The sequence below is a fragment of the Colletotrichum higginsianum genome, chromosome 4 (genome assembly GCF_001672515.1).
Source record: "Colletotrichum higginsianum IMI 349063 chromosome 4, whole genome shotgun sequence".
NCBI lineage: Eukaryota > Fungi > Ascomycota > Sordariomycetes > Glomerellales > Glomerellaceae > Colletotrichum > Colletotrichum higginsianum.
In genome coordinates this window covers 4917325-4932140 of record NC_030957.1, presented here as the reverse complement: position 1 = coordinate 4932140, position 14816 = coordinate 4917325, and the positions used below count along the sequence as shown (strand labels likewise).

Genomic DNA, 14816 nt, shown 5'->3' with positions numbered 1-14816 from the left:
TAGACAGGAGTGCGCGTCCTGGGGTTGCCGGCATCCTGTCACTCATCTGTCATCGCGTCGATTGATCAAAATATCGCGATCCATCAGGCTGAATCGCTGTGAGCATGGGAAAAGGAGCTTCGCAGCGCGAAGGGAAATAGAGCTCCGGAATGCCGTCTGTCCACGTTCTCCTCTGGTTGACCAATCCGGACACAGAGGCCTCCTGGGTCAAAATGTCGTACGATGGGAAGCTGGAAACCACATTGACTGACTCGATATTCCTCTGGGCGCTTCCTCAAAGAACCGTTTTGACGAACCGAGAAATGGAAAGAATGGGCATGGCGTGGACGATCTTGGCAGACCGATCTTGTCTGGGTATTACAGATAGAGCAACCTTGATCGGCCATTTCACGAATATAGTGTTGAAAAGAGCCCTCTTCTTAGCTAGCCTGACCCCAGACCCGGGGGCCTCGGCCATGCATTTCATTGGCCTACAACGAGGAAGTTCCCCGAAAACGTCGTGTGTCTTGTTACCACAACCCAGTTGAGTAATCACGGCCCAACAACAAGCCGATTCACATTACCCACTTACATGTCCAAGCCAGAGTCTATCTCGTCAGATGCGGCGGACAATAACAGTGCGGTTGTGGCAGTTGCCAGGTTGTGGGGAGAGAGGGTGTCTTGGCTGGAGTGCTCGGTTTGCTGTTGCTTGTCGTGCTTCTGTCCCTTGACAGTCGGGCTCGGCTTAACTCCAGGCCGTTGATTGACAGGATTGTCGAAAATGTAACGTCGTGTGCCTTCACTTCTGCAGTAAAAACATGGGCGAATAGAGAGTCCAAGCAAAAAACGACATTGACATGGTTGCGGGAGAGCGGCCTTTCGGTCCGACGATGGGACATATTACGCGGCTTGCCAAGCACCACTGCCCAAACAAGAGACCGCCTACAGCCTGCAATCCCTTCTGTCTGCTCTTCTCGAAGAGAGTGTTCTTTGCCAAGGTCGACCCTTTATAAATTAAACTTTGGGCTAGACGGAAACTCATCAATTACAGCCATGGGGGTTTCTTGGAAATGGATCTTAACGGCGTTATTGGCCATCGTGACGTTAACAAGGCTGTATAGCCTCAATCGACATGGTTCCCTTGAGACCGAACTGGCACGTTGATGTGAAGGTTAGACGAGAATAAGGAGAAAGGCAAAAAAACAGACGAGACTCTGAGTATCTTGAGAGTATAAGAGCGAGTGAGAGAGACGTCGAGGTGTCTGAGATATTCATCACCCTTCACCACCTCTTCACCATCAACAAGACATTCACCATCATCCCGTCTTTTCGCTCTTTTCGCTCTTTACACCACCTCATCATGTTTGGGGGCTACCCAACACTGGCTTTGGTGGCATTGGCCGCTGGAGCCGTCTCTTCCCAGGAGGTCTACGACTACATTGTGGTAGGCAGCGGTCCGGGAGGAGGACCCGTGGCCGCCAACCTCGCCAGGGCCGGCTACAAGACTCTTCTTCTCGAGGCCGGCGAGGATCGTGCAGACGACCCCATCTGGGGCTCGATTGCCAACAACTATGCCGCCGTGAACAGCCCGTTGGCCCGCTGGGACTTCTTTGTCCAGCACACGGAAGACCCGGAGCTCCAGGACCGATACGAGAGACAGACCTATCGCACGACCAACGGGTCCTTCTACACCGGCGTTGACCCTCCTCCCGGGGCTGAGAGACTCGGTATATAGTACCCTCGCGGCACGTCTCTTGGGGGCTGCGCCATGAACAACGCGGCCATTTCGACTCTGCCCCCGGATGCCGACTGGGAGATTGTTGTCAACCGTACCGGCGACCAGACTTGGTCGCCCGACAGCATGCGCCAGCACTTCATCAACATTGAGAGGAACGAGTGGCTCCCCCGCGGCACCCCGGGCCATGGATTCGACGGGTGGCTGCGCATCAACACCCGGAACAACTCGTGGACTGAGCAGCCGAACAACGTCCTCCGCATCATGCATGGTCTCGCCAACGCCACCGACCAGGACACGAACAACATTCCCGAGCTGGTCATCCGGGACGTCAACGCGGCTTCCCCTGACCGGGACCAACAGACGGGATTCTACGGCATGAGCCTGCACATCCACGCCAACGGCACACGCTCTGGCTCCAACAGCTACATCCGCGACACCCTGAACGATCCCGCGGGCTACCCTCTCACGGTCCAGACCAACAGCTTCGTCACCAGGGTCCTGTTCGACCAGAGCGGCCCCGTCCCGGTCGCGAACGGCGTGGAAGTTCTGAGGGGCTCGGCCGTGTACCGCGCAGACCCGCGATGGACCCCGGAGAACCGGGGCGAGCTGGCCACGGTTCGGGCCACGAGGGAAGTCATTGTTTCCGGCGGGGCGTTCAACAGCCCCCAGATCCTGAAGCACTCGGGCATCGGCCCCGCCGCGGAGCTGGAGAGGTTCAACATCACCGTCGTCAAGGACCTCCCGGGAGTCGGCGAGAACATGGCCGAGAACTACGAAGCCGGTGTCCTCGGCCTCGCGGGCGACGACATCAACCTCAATGCCGGACAGACCGGGCTCCTTCTCAAGACGCCCACCGAGACCGGGGACCGGAACATCCACGCCTGGTGCGGCGCCTTCGCCCTCGAGGGCTTCTGGCCGGGGATGCCCAACTACTACGGCCGCCGGCAGTACATGTGTGCCATGGCGCACATGCAGCCCAGGTCCCGCGCCGGCAGCGTCAGGTTGAGGTCGTCCGACCCGACGGACACCCCCGAGATCAACTTCCGCTTCTGGGAGACGGGCGGCGAGGAGGACCTGCGGGAGCTCGTCGACGCCGTCAACATCATGCGCAGGGGGTTCCTCGCCGCCGGCGACCCCGTCACGCCCTGGAACGAGCTGCACCCTTGCCACGGCGACGCCGCCAACTGCACCGACGAGGCCCAGCTCGAGTACTTCAGACACCAGTCCTTCGGCCACCACGCGACCTCGACCTGCGCCATTGGCGCCGCCGACGACCCCATGGCTGTCGTCGACAGCAAGTTCCGCGTCCACGGCGTCAAGAACCTGCGAGTCGTCGACGGCTCCGTGTTCCCGCACGTCCCCGGCGCGTTCCCCGTCTTGCCCACCTTCATCATCGCGGACAAGGCGTCCGGTGATATCCTTGAGGCTGCTCGCAACTGCAAAGCCTAGAGTGACTGACGCCTTCTCCATGTCTCCACACTGTCGTCGCTGTTGCCCTTGTCACTGGCCCGTTATCCAGCACTGTATAACTGGCCTCTGGATGAGGAAACGGTTTCGTGGAGGATCGATAGATAGCCTGGCTTTCTAGTGCGCACAAAGTTTCTGGCTCTCAGACGCATCTCGGCGTGCCATTGTGTCGTCCATCATTTCGCTTCGTTGTCTACACTACATGGTGTGAGTTCGTTTGTAATTAGGTAACGCTCCGTCGCTGTTTCATAGACGACACTGTCCATAAATAAATCCCCGTCTCAAGGACCCATGCAACGGTGGTGAGACCTTTAGTGAGAGGTGACGCATTCTGATGATCTGATCTGATATGTTAACGGTCTTGGGTTCGAGGCTGCCAACATGGATAAACACCAAACATGACCCTTGACGGGATGTCTTGAGAGACCGGTGCTTTGTGTGGCAGCTTTAGAAGGCGGACCGTTGCGAACGTCCGGGACTGGACGAGAATGAATGACTGCGGAACACTTTTCGCTTTCCGTGGTGAAAGTAACTACTGCAATAGCGCAAACCTCCGCATGTCGCCATCATCTGAGGATCAGTTTCTCATAAGAACAAAGATTCTTCGTGAATATCCCCATCTTCATCCACAGTGCCCTTGGATGATAGAAAACAAGCATCCTGGGTCAGTGCTGGGAGGAGGAGATGTTTAACTAGAGCGAAAGCAACATATGCCAGAATCTATTTTAACAATACTTTGACTCGACCTGGAGATGACCAAACACCTTTCACCAATCACCAATACAGGTAGTCCAGCGCTGAAGCCTCGTATAGTCACACTCATCCCGCGGCATGATGAAGGCCTTGCGACGCGTTCATGCCATGAAACAACATCGCCCAAACCCTCTAACATGGACAAGATCTCAATAAGTTCGACATGGCAAATCAAGCCGTTTTGCCCGACGCACTTCCGTTGCTAGCGGTGAAACCGATCTCGAAAAGAACCAGGACCCGGACGAGGACTGGCGGCCAACCAGTGAGGTTCATGAAATAGTCCTCCACAGCCCAATACGCGGGGTTCAAGAAGGACCGCCACCCTCCAACCGCCTGGGCGGCGCCGGTGAAGTAAAAGACGTCCATCAGCAGCATGCCGGCGATGATGGCGCGGTAGGACCGGACGTCGTCGACCACGCGCAGGACGACGACCAGGAGGAAAGCGAAGAGGACGAAGGCGCCGCCGAGAGTCGTGTACACGAACGCGTGATCGGGGGAGTAGGTGATGGAGCCGCGGGACATGGTGGCCACGTAGCTTTCACTGCTGAAGGTCGCCATCAGGGCGCCACTGATGGCGAAGAAGGGCTCGTACGAGCTCAGGACGAGGCGGTAGAGGGCGGGTACAGCTTCTGCGACGGAAGCATGGCGTTTTCCGTTGTTGTTGGCCACCATAGTGATTTGCTGTGTTCGTAGTCGGGGTCTCTAGATGCAGCAGGAGGCCGACGAGAACCGAAGAAAGACGGTTGGTCGTGTGTTTGTGAGAGAGAGAGAGAGAGATAGGCTAATATGGGTTGAAGGGAAAGCATTTGCATTCCCCCGTTATCCAGGCGATGCGCCTTTATAAATGCAAGCTGGCCATCAAGAGACGAAGACTGGCACGTCTTCCAGAGTTTCCGTTGTAGTCCCCCCAAAGATTGAAGCTGGCCCCAACTCAATCAAGTTGGCGAGTGACGACGGAGATGGACTTCTTGGATGTTTGGAAACCCGAGAAGACGTCCGTTGCCAAGCCAAAAAAAAAAAGTGCTCCCACCGGTTCATCGACCTCTGGAACCGCCAGCCAATGAAGCAACTATGGAGCTCTCCAACTTTCAACCTTTTGGCGTCCATACCCCTTGCTTTGTAATGTGATGAATGGGTTTGGGAGCAATGTCCGTCCGTCTCTGTCGCAGCTCGGCAATGGTTGACGCGGATATCGGAAACCGCTGGGCAATCAACTCCGAGAGAGCCATGGGAGAGAGCTGTGTTGCTGAGCAAAGCGACTTGCTCTATCGAAAGCCATTGGAGAGAGCGCTGTTGCAACCGCAAGAACCGAGCTGGCTTACAGCAACAAGCTCGGCAATCTATAATATCATTGCCATGTTTTCGCACCTCTGAGCGTGAAGACTCCGCGTGGGCGCTGTGTTGGCGTGGGTACTTGAACCCTTGACCACAGTTGGGCATTTGAAGATGATCGGCGGACATAGCTCAGTTGGGAGAGCGTCAGACTGAAGTATGGGTCTCACGACCCATTGAGAACTTCATTCAATCAATCTGAAGGTCGTGTGTTCAATCCACACTGGCCGCATCTTCACTTTTGCGTCAGCAAGTAACGCTTATAAGTTTTTGTCTGTCTTTTTGAGATGTAGATGAGTGAGATAAGTGAGTGAGTGAGCGAGCAGTGAATGATGAATGAATGAATGGATGGATGACCCAGCGAATGGCAGAGAGAGAGGTAGAGAAAGATGGCCAGGTTCCAAATACATGTAGTATATTGACTGGCTAGCTCATTGCAACAAGCATGCATGCTGCACTCGCTACCTACCAAACTTACATGCACATAAAGAGAAAGAAAGCCTTTCGATCTGTTATCTATCTACCTACCTACGTGGCAGGCATGATTACTGAAATGCTGCTTCGCAGTGTTTGTTGTTCATGCATGTACCTACCTACCTATCGACGACCCATCTGGTTTATCTTCGTCGATAAGCCCATACATACAATATACATAGCAGCCACTCACTTGGTCGCTCACTCTACCACCAGTATCCGGAGCTGCTACTCTCTCTTCGGCATCGATATCCGGGATCGTTCATCGGCGCGTCTCATTTACTCGGGATTGGCAGCTCACAAGGCACATGCAACCCAAATCCACGCGCCAAGCGCTGTTGCTAACACATGTTTCACCCAGTGACGGCGTAGGGAGAGAGCCACGTCGTAGGCCTCCGCAGATCCCTTGCCATGGCTTTTCGACCGTCGATTACCCATAACCGAATTGGTCTCAGTGTCTTTGATTCCCCCGGGAATCCATCCGCACACACTGCCGGTGAAGCTGGCTGGGGCACGGTGGAAAAGCCTGTGAAGAGAATGCTCTCTAGAGCCTGGGACATGTAGTCGAAGACACCGCAAAGGCTGCATGATGGCCAAGAAAGAATGGTTATCAGTTGATGAAGCTACCTCCCCCCGCAGTTGTGCAACGGCGCGAGGGCAACACCGGCAGCACATTCCAGCTCGTGTCTGCTACCCCTGTGAGACATGGCTTTCTCGAGAGCAGGAAAGTGAGCTGAGACCTACAGATGTCGATCCAATGACAACGGCCAAGTATTGGATTACGGCCCGTCGCGTCTGCAAGATGCTGTGACCCGGTGAGACATGTGAGAGACAATTGCGAAGGGCAATGACGCGAAGGGGGTAACAACAAAGATTCCAATTCAGACCTGGGAGGAGGAGGGTCACTCGACAGGGAGAGAGAGAGAGAGAGAGAGATGAGCGGGCTTCCTAGTGCTTGCTATGCTGTTATTTGTCAAAAGTTGAAGCTTGATAACCTTTGGACATCCCCATCTTCCGAGTCTTCTCCTACTCTAGGAACTGTTGATTCTCAAGACTCCGGCCTCCTTCACACAACTCAACCGCAGCCAGTTCATCCACAATAATACAACAGCCAACAGCCAACAACAAACAGACAAACACCATGTCGACTCCGATCCCCCAACCCCCCGGCGTGCCGCTGCTGGGCAACATCTTCGACGTGGACCCCAAGAACACGTGGTCCTCCCTCAAGAAGCTGTCGGAGAAGTACGGCGAGATCTTCCAGATCAAGGTGCTCGGCCACACCATCGTCTTCGTCGCGGGCGCCGCGCTCGCCGAGGAGCTGTGCGACGAGAAGCGGTTCCGCAAGTACGTCGGCGGGCCGATCGTCGAGATCCGATACGCCGTGCACGACTCGCTCTTCACGGCCTTTGACCACGAGGAGAGCTGGGGCGTTGCGCACCGAATCATCGCGCCCAAGCTGACGCCCCAGTCCGTCGCGGAGCGCTTCGACGACATGCTCAGCACGACCAACGAGCTGCTGGCCAAGTGGAAAGGCCTCGGCCCGGACGAGGCCGTGTCCGCCATCGGCGAGCTGAACAGGCTGAACCTCGAGGCGACGACGCTGGCGCTCTTTGGCAAGAAGCTCGACTGCCTCACGGGGCCGGAGCACCCGATGCTCAAGGGCATGGAGGACTCGACGTCCGAGGCGATACAGCGGCCGAACCGGCCCGGGTTCCTCAACTGGCTCGTCTTCGGCGGCAAGTTCAAGAAGGCCACGGCGACGATGAGGGCGTACGCGTCCGAGATGGTCGAGCACCGTAGGAACAACCCGTCGGACCGCAAGGATCTCCTCGCCACCCTCGTCAGCGCCGCGGATCCCGAGTCGGGCAAGTCCCTGACCAACTCGCAGGTCATCGACGAGATCGTCACCATGCCCATCGGCAGCAGCACGGCGCCGGGCCTCGTCAGCACCATCGTCTACTTCCTGCTGAAGAACCCGCACGTCATCGCCACCGCGCGGGAGGAGCTCGACCGCGTCGTCGGCGGCGCCGGCGGCGAGCTGACGTACAGCCACCTCTCGCAGCTCAAATACGTCGAGGGCATCGTCCGCGAGGGCCTGCGGCTGTCCTTCGCCGCGCCGGGCTTCAACATCGAGCCCATCCCCAGGGAGGGCGACAAGAGCCCCGTGCTGCTCGCGGGGGGCAAGTATCAGGTCGCCCACAACCAGCCCATGATCCTCGTGCTCGCCGGGGTGAACCGCGACCCGTCCGTGTTCGAGGACCCGCTGGCGTTCAAGCCCGAGCGGATGGTGGGCGAGAAGTACGAGCAGCTGCCGGTGGGCGTGAGGAGGTCGTACGGCAACGGCAAACGCGAGTGTATCGGCAAGCACTACGCGTGGCTCTGGAACATGGTGGTCGTGGCGAAGCTCATCAAGGAGGTGGACTTCACCATGGCGGACCCCTCGTACGAGTTGAAGCAGGACGGGTGGTTTAACCTGAGGCCGGTGGACTTTTACGTCAAGGTCAAGCCGAGAGTGAGCAGCAAGGCGCCGGAGCTGTGAAGGTCTTCTGAGTATCTGTGATATGGTTTTTGGTGGCTTGTCACGACGAAATAACTGTGCTGTTGTTGTTTTTGTGCTGGATGGTGGGTTATGTTCATCACACGTGAAAGCCTTTTCTTTGGTGTTCAAACATTATTGATATCATGATTCTATCAGACCATATCTCCCTTCCCGACCCTCCCCCTCTCCACCTCATCTCGCCGTGTTATATCCTCAGTTGGGGATCGTGAGAGACAGAGACGCTTCGTCAGCCTTGTCGCCCCTCTTGGAGACACCGCCCTGGGCCAGGGCAATCTCGTTCTCGGCGTCGTTGGCGGCGAAGAAGGCGGAGGTGGCAAAGGGCGCGCCGAGCATGCAGCCGCCCGTGTCGATGTTGAGAGCGCAGAAGCCCGGCTCGCTGTCGGCGTTGTTGCGGATGTAGTTGCGGACGGGCGTCTTGATGGTGACGGACTTGCCCGCGACGCCGGCGAACTCGAGGTCGATGGTGGCGTCCCGGGGCACCGAGTCACAGCTGCCGTTCCAGGCGACGTGGCCGATGGAGTCCCTGGTCAGGCCGGCGGCGGCCATGAAGGAGTCGAGCACGGCGGAGCTGACGGGCAGGTCGTTGATCTGGGTGCCCGAGTCGATCATGCAGGAGCGCGTCGTCAGCTCCGAGTTGTCAAAGGAGGCGGCGCCGATCTTGACGACGGGCGGGGCGACGAAGTAGCCGACGCTGGCGCCGAGGCCGTCGTTCTTGACGTGGGCGACCTTGACGAGGTCGCCGGTGAACTTGGAGAGGTCGACGGCGCCGAAGACGGCGTTGCCGGTGAAGGTGCCGTTCCACTCGGCGGGGGCCTCGTCGAACCACATGCTCTGGACGGGGGCGCTGATGACGCCCCTCTCGAGGAGGTCCTGGCGGACGTGAGGGCCCGTCGTGTTCCACTCGGCCGTGCGGTAGAAGGGCGCGGTGCCGAGGATGCCGAGGTCGTAGGCGGCCGGGATGCACTGGCCGCCGTCGAGCAGGCGCTGCTGCATGTAGGTGGCGATGGCGACGCGGGCGTCGACGGTGGAGGTGAGGCCCGAGTCCGAGGCGAAGTGGAAGGTGTCGTTGACGGACTCCTGGCCCTGCACAATCTTGGTGTAGGCGCCGTAGGCGTACATGGACGGGAACGGCTCGGGCTTGGAGGCGGACGGGCTGTTGGGGAAGTCGTAGAAGGGCTCGGCCGTGGCGTTGCACTGGCCCGGGCAGAAGAAGCCGGTGCAGCCCCAGTTGTTGACGGCGCCGGGGCCGAAGACCCAGAAGTTCTCGGAGCCCTGGTCGAAGACGACCTCGACGGGCGTGTTGGAGCCCGGGTTGATGAGGTTGGTGGCGATCTTGTGGCCGCCGCCGTAGTAGTAGTGCAGCGGGATGCTGACCGTGGGGATGGCGGCGAGCGCGCCGTTGGCCAGCGCCGTCATGGCGAGAGTCTGGGTGCGCATCCTTTGTTGCTTGGGGGTTTGAGAGGTTGCGAGGAGGTCGGCCGTGCGGAAGAGGAAGAGAAAGAGAAGGCAGTAGGCGATGAAGGTGTAGAATATGAAATGAGGGACGGATGGGTGTCCTTCTTATCGATACGTGATGAGAACCGAGGCTCCGAGTTCTACATACCTACACCATGTATAAACTAGTTACTACAGGAACTACAAAGTACGAAGCATACGGTTGAGTTCAAGGGAGAAGGCCAGGGGCCCATGACAGAGAGAGCTATTTCAAGACGGGGACCCCATCTCTTCTCCGCGGAAGCCGGTGAAGAAAGGCCAGGATGAGGGCCAGTAACTCTCTCCTCAGCTGCGTGGCGACCTGCTTGGAACAACTCGAAGAAGCAACTTTTCTCGTAACTTCGCTGTTATTACTTAAGATGACCACCGAACAAACCACCGAATCTTTCCTTCCGTGAGGTTTCCGAGGAAAAGGGATCGCGCGCGGGAGGAACCTTGTCCGTATTTTGTTTTTGGACTGTGAAAAGCCCGAAATAAAGTCCTTGGATGGGGTGGATGTTCTCAGAGAGGGATAGAGAGTGAGTGAGGTCACTGGTGGATATACAGGGAGATCAGGAGACGCCGGGTCAGCGTGAAACTGAGCCCAATGCACCGAAAAGGCATGGTTCGTATGGGGTTTCTCTTCGTTTCCACTAGATGAACATGGGGCAAACTCAGAACTCAATTAAAGGTCAAGCAAGGCCAGCGGCAGCGCCGAGGGTCCGCTCCATCAACGGTTGTCATGCCGGGATTCGGTAGTCGTCCGATCTCTCTGGATACGAGCTTTTGAGCGGAGACTTACCTCGGGACTGCATGGTTCCCCCCTGGTTGAATCATCACAAATTAACCATAATGCCTAATCTTGGTCAAGACTTTCCGTCCCCCTTCCGTCCCTCTTGTTTTTCACCCGCCAAGGGGGGGCGGAATGAGCTTGCATTTTAGTCCTCGGGCAGTCGTGCCGAAAAGCTTGTCTGACGTCCATCAGGCTTGGTATTAGACAAAAGGTGTTGCTGCAGACCTGGGCATCTCTTGGCTGCTGCTGGAGTCTCGCTGGGTATTATCCGTCTTTTCAGTTGCTCTCCTTGTCTCAAGCCATCACAGATAGACAGACAAACAAGACGGGGGCAGTAATGAGGTCTTCTTGGGTCATTACGCCTTTGCTGCTGAGCGGATTCGCTCTCAGTCACCCAACGTCAGGCGGACACGTCGTTCACGAGTCTGTCGAGCAACTGCCCCGAGGCTGGCGTCATGTTGCCCCGGCGGAGGATCTCAACACGGTGCGACTCTCGGTTGCGTTGAAGCAGCCCGGCTTGTCTGAGCTCAAGGCCCGTCTCGAGGTCACCAGTGACCCGAGCCATTCCCAGTACGGCGCTCACGTCTCCCGTGACCTCTTGAAGTATTTCCAAGAACCAGAGGCGGAATCCTTCTCTGCTGTGGCATCGTGGCTCCAGTCCAACGATATTCCTAACTTCGTCCGAGACGGACCCTGGGTTCGTCTGAACACGACTGTTGGCAAGGCAAACCGTCTGTTGGACTGCAAGTTCGCCAAGTATCAGTACAACACCGGCGACGTCGTTCTCCGTGCCAAGGAGTACACCCTCCCCGCCCGGCTCTTGGAACATGTCGACTTTGTCTACCCCGTCAGCCAGTTCGTGAGCAAGCCGCCGAGACGGGAGATCAAGATGCGGGATTCAGGCATGACGAAGCGCCAGAGCACCAGTGAGTTTGTTGTCTCGAGGAAACACTGACGCTCTTTCTTTTGCTTGAGACATTCTGACAAGAGAACATCACTTTTCCCCCTTTCCCCAGTGCCCCAAAGCTGCTGGTCTTACACCACGCCCGACTGTCTCGTGGAGCTGTACAACATCAACTACCACCTGCCGGACGACCAGTCGCCCACGGACTTCGCCATCGCCGGCTTCCTCGAGGAGTACCCCAGCGTGCCGACCCTGCAGGCGTTCCTCGCGTCCTACAGCCCCCTCCGGAACACCACCGGCTACTCCCCCAAGTACAACCTCACCGTCGAGTCCATCAACGGCGGCGGCGACACCACCGAGGGCGGCGGCGTCGAGGCCCTGCTCGACATCCAGTACAGCATGCCCTTCATCCAGCCCATGAACGTCACCTACTTCTCCACCGGCGGCCGCGGCCCGGAGATCGGCGACGACGGCAGGGACAAGACGCCCGACGAGAGCGGCAACGAGCCGTGGATCGAGTTCCTCGAGGCCCTCCTCGCCCGCGACGCCATCCCCCACGTCATCTCCATCTCCTACACCGACGACGAGCAGGCCATCCCGCTCCCCTACGCCCGCCGCGTCTGCGACCTCTTCATGCAGGTCGCCGCCCGCGGCGTCTCGATCCTCGTCGCCACCGGAGACGGCGGCGCCGCCGGCATCCGCTCCGGGAACTGCGTCTCCAACGACGGCACCAACACGACAAAGTTCCTCCCGACGTTCCCCGTCGACTGCCCCTACGTCACGGGCGTCGGCGCCACGGGCAACTACGCCCCCGCCGAGCCGGCGTGGTACAGCTCCGGCGGCTTCAGCGAGTACTTTGAGCGGCCCGCCTGGCAGGAGTCGGTGGCCGCGGCCTATATCGCCGGCATCAACGGCTCCCACTCGGGCTGGTACGCGCCCAAGGGCCGGGGCATCCCGGACATCTCGGCCGTCGGCTCTCGCTTCCTGATGCAGCCCGGCTGGACGCAGAAGGGCACCAGCGCGAGCACGCCCGTCGTCGCGGCCATGATCGCCCTCGCCAACGACAAGCGGATGAGGCAGGGCCGCCCCCCGCTGGGCTTCCTCAACCCGCTGCTGTACTCCGACAAGGTCCGCTCCGCCATCAACGACGTCACCAGCGGCTCCAGCGGCAGCTGTCCCGTCGGTGACCAGGTCGAGAGCGGATGGCTGGCGACTGCGGGATGGGATCCGGCAACTGGTCTTGGTACGCTGGACTTTGCCAAGTTCGTGGCGGCGCTCGAGTAGAGTGAATACTTGATAATCTTGTACTATGACGGATTTCGTCCTGACACTAATGGCGCTCTAATAGCGCTCTGGACTATTGCGAAATGAAACAACGCATAAGAACGATAGACCCGTCGCCCGCTTCAATGACATGGTTGTTTGCTTATTCACATGAAATGATGAATGATTGTTGCTGAGTTCCTCTTACCCAGCCATCATCTACTTCTACTATGAGAATGATCTCTCTCTCTCTCTCTCTCTCTCTCTCTCTTGAGTGTCTCCCACGCTCATCATGCTCGCGCAACCGGACGCCCTCCCTCACAGCCCCTGCGAGCGAGCAGCTTGTACTGCCTCGGCCAGCTCGCAAGGCGAGACCCCCGCCGGGTCTCTCAGCTGCGTATAAGACTCCCCGTCCCTGGGCCCGAGAACGCCGGCGTCCTTGACGAACCCCCGGTGCGAGTCGAAGAAGAACAGCGTCGCGCACAGAGCGTCCGGCGCCACCTCCGACGTGTGGTAGTGGGCGGCCGGGACCACGTACGTCGAGTCCAGGACGTTGACCTGCGAGGAGGTCTCCGTGGCCCTGAAGAGGTCCCCCGTGTTCCTGACGGTCGAGGACGACTGGTGCGTCTTGTACGCGCTGCCCTGCCCCTTGGCGTCGGCCCACGAGAGGGCGTAGCCGGCGTGCGTGGCCTCGGCGGGGTCGTTGACCTGCTCAACCTCCCACGACCGATCCTTGCCCGCGCCCGCTAGGATCCAGCTCTGCGCGAACGGCTGGTGCGAGTGCAGCCTGAAGTCCGGGTTGCCGCGCTTGCCGTCCGGAAGCCAGACGTGGAGGCGGAAGAGCTCGTCGATGCTGCCGTCCTTGACGATGCTGCACAGCGGCACGGACAGGAAGCCCTGGGCACTGCGCGAGGCGGCGAAGGCCGGGGCGTCGTTGCTGCTGATGGCTCGGTAGACCATGTTCCAGCATCGATAGAGCTCGTCCGGGCGTGCTATCCGGTCGTGTCGGCCTGCCTCGCGCAGAAACGAGACAGCGAGGGCGACGCCGAGGACCCCCGCCAGGTGGTGGAGGGAGTGGCCCTCGTCGTCCGAGTTCATGTCCTCGAACAAGGATTGCCATTCTGCGAGCTCAAGCCCCTCGGTCGACGCAGACAGACGCTGGACGATGGGCTCCGTCTCTGCTTCCGAGAGCTTTACGGCTTGTGCCACTCCATGGATAGAGCGCAACAGCGACCCGGGAGAGATCCGCATCTCTGCCATGTGTTTGAATTATTGCTAGTATGAGACCCGACTCTGTCGATGGTTTATATCCGCGTTGATGCTTGGTGCAGGAGGCTGTTGATTACTACAAGCCGTTCCCGTTGGAAATGTTGATCTACTATCTTCAAAGCAAAAAGTTGGGAAAACTGGGCTTCAGGACTGCTTGTGAGATCTCAGACCCATTCTTCCTCTCGCCCCCGGTCCCCCCGCTCAGTGTGATCAGCGGCTTATTATATAAGAATAAGACTAGAAAATAAAATAAAGAATCCCTCCAAGGCCGTCACTAAACCACCTAACGAGGCACTCACTAAGGCTGCATGCTTGTTCACTGCGGGCGAATCACGGAGCCGGAACGATTGTGACACATGGCCAGCACAGCCTCTTCACTAGGCAACACTGAGGCGGAATGTGCATAATCACGCACGTCGGATTTCGAAAGTGGATAATAGCGAATTCACTGCCGGTTAACTAAATGTGCCCAAAGGAGGTAACTCTTGGCTTTTGTACGCTTGTCGGGGCTTACCATGAATGAGGTGTGACACTGGCGATTCAAGAGACACGATAACGTTCGTACAATTTCGGGAGACAGAAACGGGCCGCATGTCGAAAAAGACCATTGTATTCTGAAGTAGGGGTCCAACTCCCCGCTATCGGTTTTCACTTGATCGATGAGCTGCCGGAATATAGTGTAAATCACTGTAAAATTGACTCATTGCTGATGGTCAAAGATGGAGCAGTTCCTTTCTGTGGTACTAGAGAGTTCAGCCTATGTAAGCTCGTGAACAGGGCTGATGCGTCTCTCATCACTGCCGGTCAT

At 58.1% G+C, this 14816-nt stretch overlaps 7 protein-coding genes across 7 annotated transcripts; 4 read left to right on the top strand and 3 right to left on the bottom strand.

Annotated features, from left to right (window-relative positions):
- Nucleotides 1–1339: 1339 nt before the first annotated feature.
- On the top strand, nucleotides 1340–1714 carry CH63R_06819 (GMC oxidoreductase; the record flags this gene model as incomplete). Its single annotated transcript, XM_018301794.1, has 1 exon — nucleotides 1340–1714. One exon carries the CDS (start codon nucleotides 1340–1342, stop codon nucleotides 1712–1714), a length of 375 nt encoding a protein of 124 aa, XP_018159644.1.
- Nucleotides 1715–1747: 33 nt separating this feature from the next.
- Nucleotides 1748–3166, top strand: CH63R_06818 (Choline dehydrogenase; the record flags this gene model as incomplete). The annotated part of the gene is made up of 1 exon (XM_018301793.1): nucleotides 1748–3166. One exon carries the CDS (start codon nucleotides 1748–1750, stop codon nucleotides 3164–3166), a length of 1419 nt encoding a protein of 472 aa, XP_018159643.1.
- A 942-nt stretch (nucleotides 3167–4108) lies between these two features.
- On the bottom strand, nucleotides 4109–4609 carry CH63R_06817 (Nadp-dependent alcohol dehydrogenase-like protein; the record flags this gene model as incomplete). The annotated part of the gene is made up of 1 exon (XM_018301792.1): nucleotides 4109–4609. The coding sequence occupies one exon, from the start codon at nucleotides 4607–4609 to the stop codon at nucleotides 4109–4111; it is 501 nt and encodes a 166-aa protein (XP_018159642.1).
- Nucleotides 4610–6884: 2275 nt separating this feature from the next.
- On the top strand, nucleotides 6885–8285 carry CH63R_06816 (Cytochrome P450; the record flags this gene model as incomplete). The annotated part of the gene is made up of 1 exon (XM_018301791.1): nucleotides 6885–8285. The coding sequence occupies one exon, from the start codon at nucleotides 6885–6887 to the stop codon at nucleotides 8283–8285; it is 1401 nt and encodes a 466-aa protein (XP_018159641.1).
- A 213-nt stretch (nucleotides 8286–8498) lies between these two features.
- CH63R_06815 (Eukaryotic aspartyl protease) lies at nucleotides 8499–9722 on the bottom strand (the record flags this gene model as incomplete). Its single annotated transcript, XM_018301790.1, has 1 exon — nucleotides 8499–9722. One exon carries the CDS (start codon nucleotides 9720–9722, stop codon nucleotides 8499–8501), a length of 1224 nt encoding a protein of 407 aa, XP_018159640.1.
- Nucleotides 9723–10909: 1187 nt separating this feature from the next.
- On the top strand, nucleotides 10910–12760 carry CH63R_06814 (Tripeptidyl-peptidase sed4; the record flags this gene model as incomplete). Its single annotated transcript, XM_018301789.1, has 2 exons — nucleotides 10910–11498; nucleotides 11589–12760. The coding sequence occupies 2 exons, from the start codon at nucleotides 10910–10912 to the stop codon at nucleotides 12758–12760; spliced, it is 1761 nt and encodes a 586-aa protein (XP_018159639.1).
- Nucleotides 12761–13057: 297 nt separating this feature from the next.
- On the bottom strand, nucleotides 13058–13999 carry CH63R_06813 (Catalase; the record flags this gene model as incomplete). The annotated part of the gene is made up of 1 exon (XM_018301788.1): nucleotides 13058–13999. The coding sequence occupies one exon, from the start codon at nucleotides 13997–13999 to the stop codon at nucleotides 13058–13060; it is 942 nt and encodes a 313-aa protein (XP_018159638.1).
- Nucleotides 14000–14816: the final 817 nt, after the last annotated feature.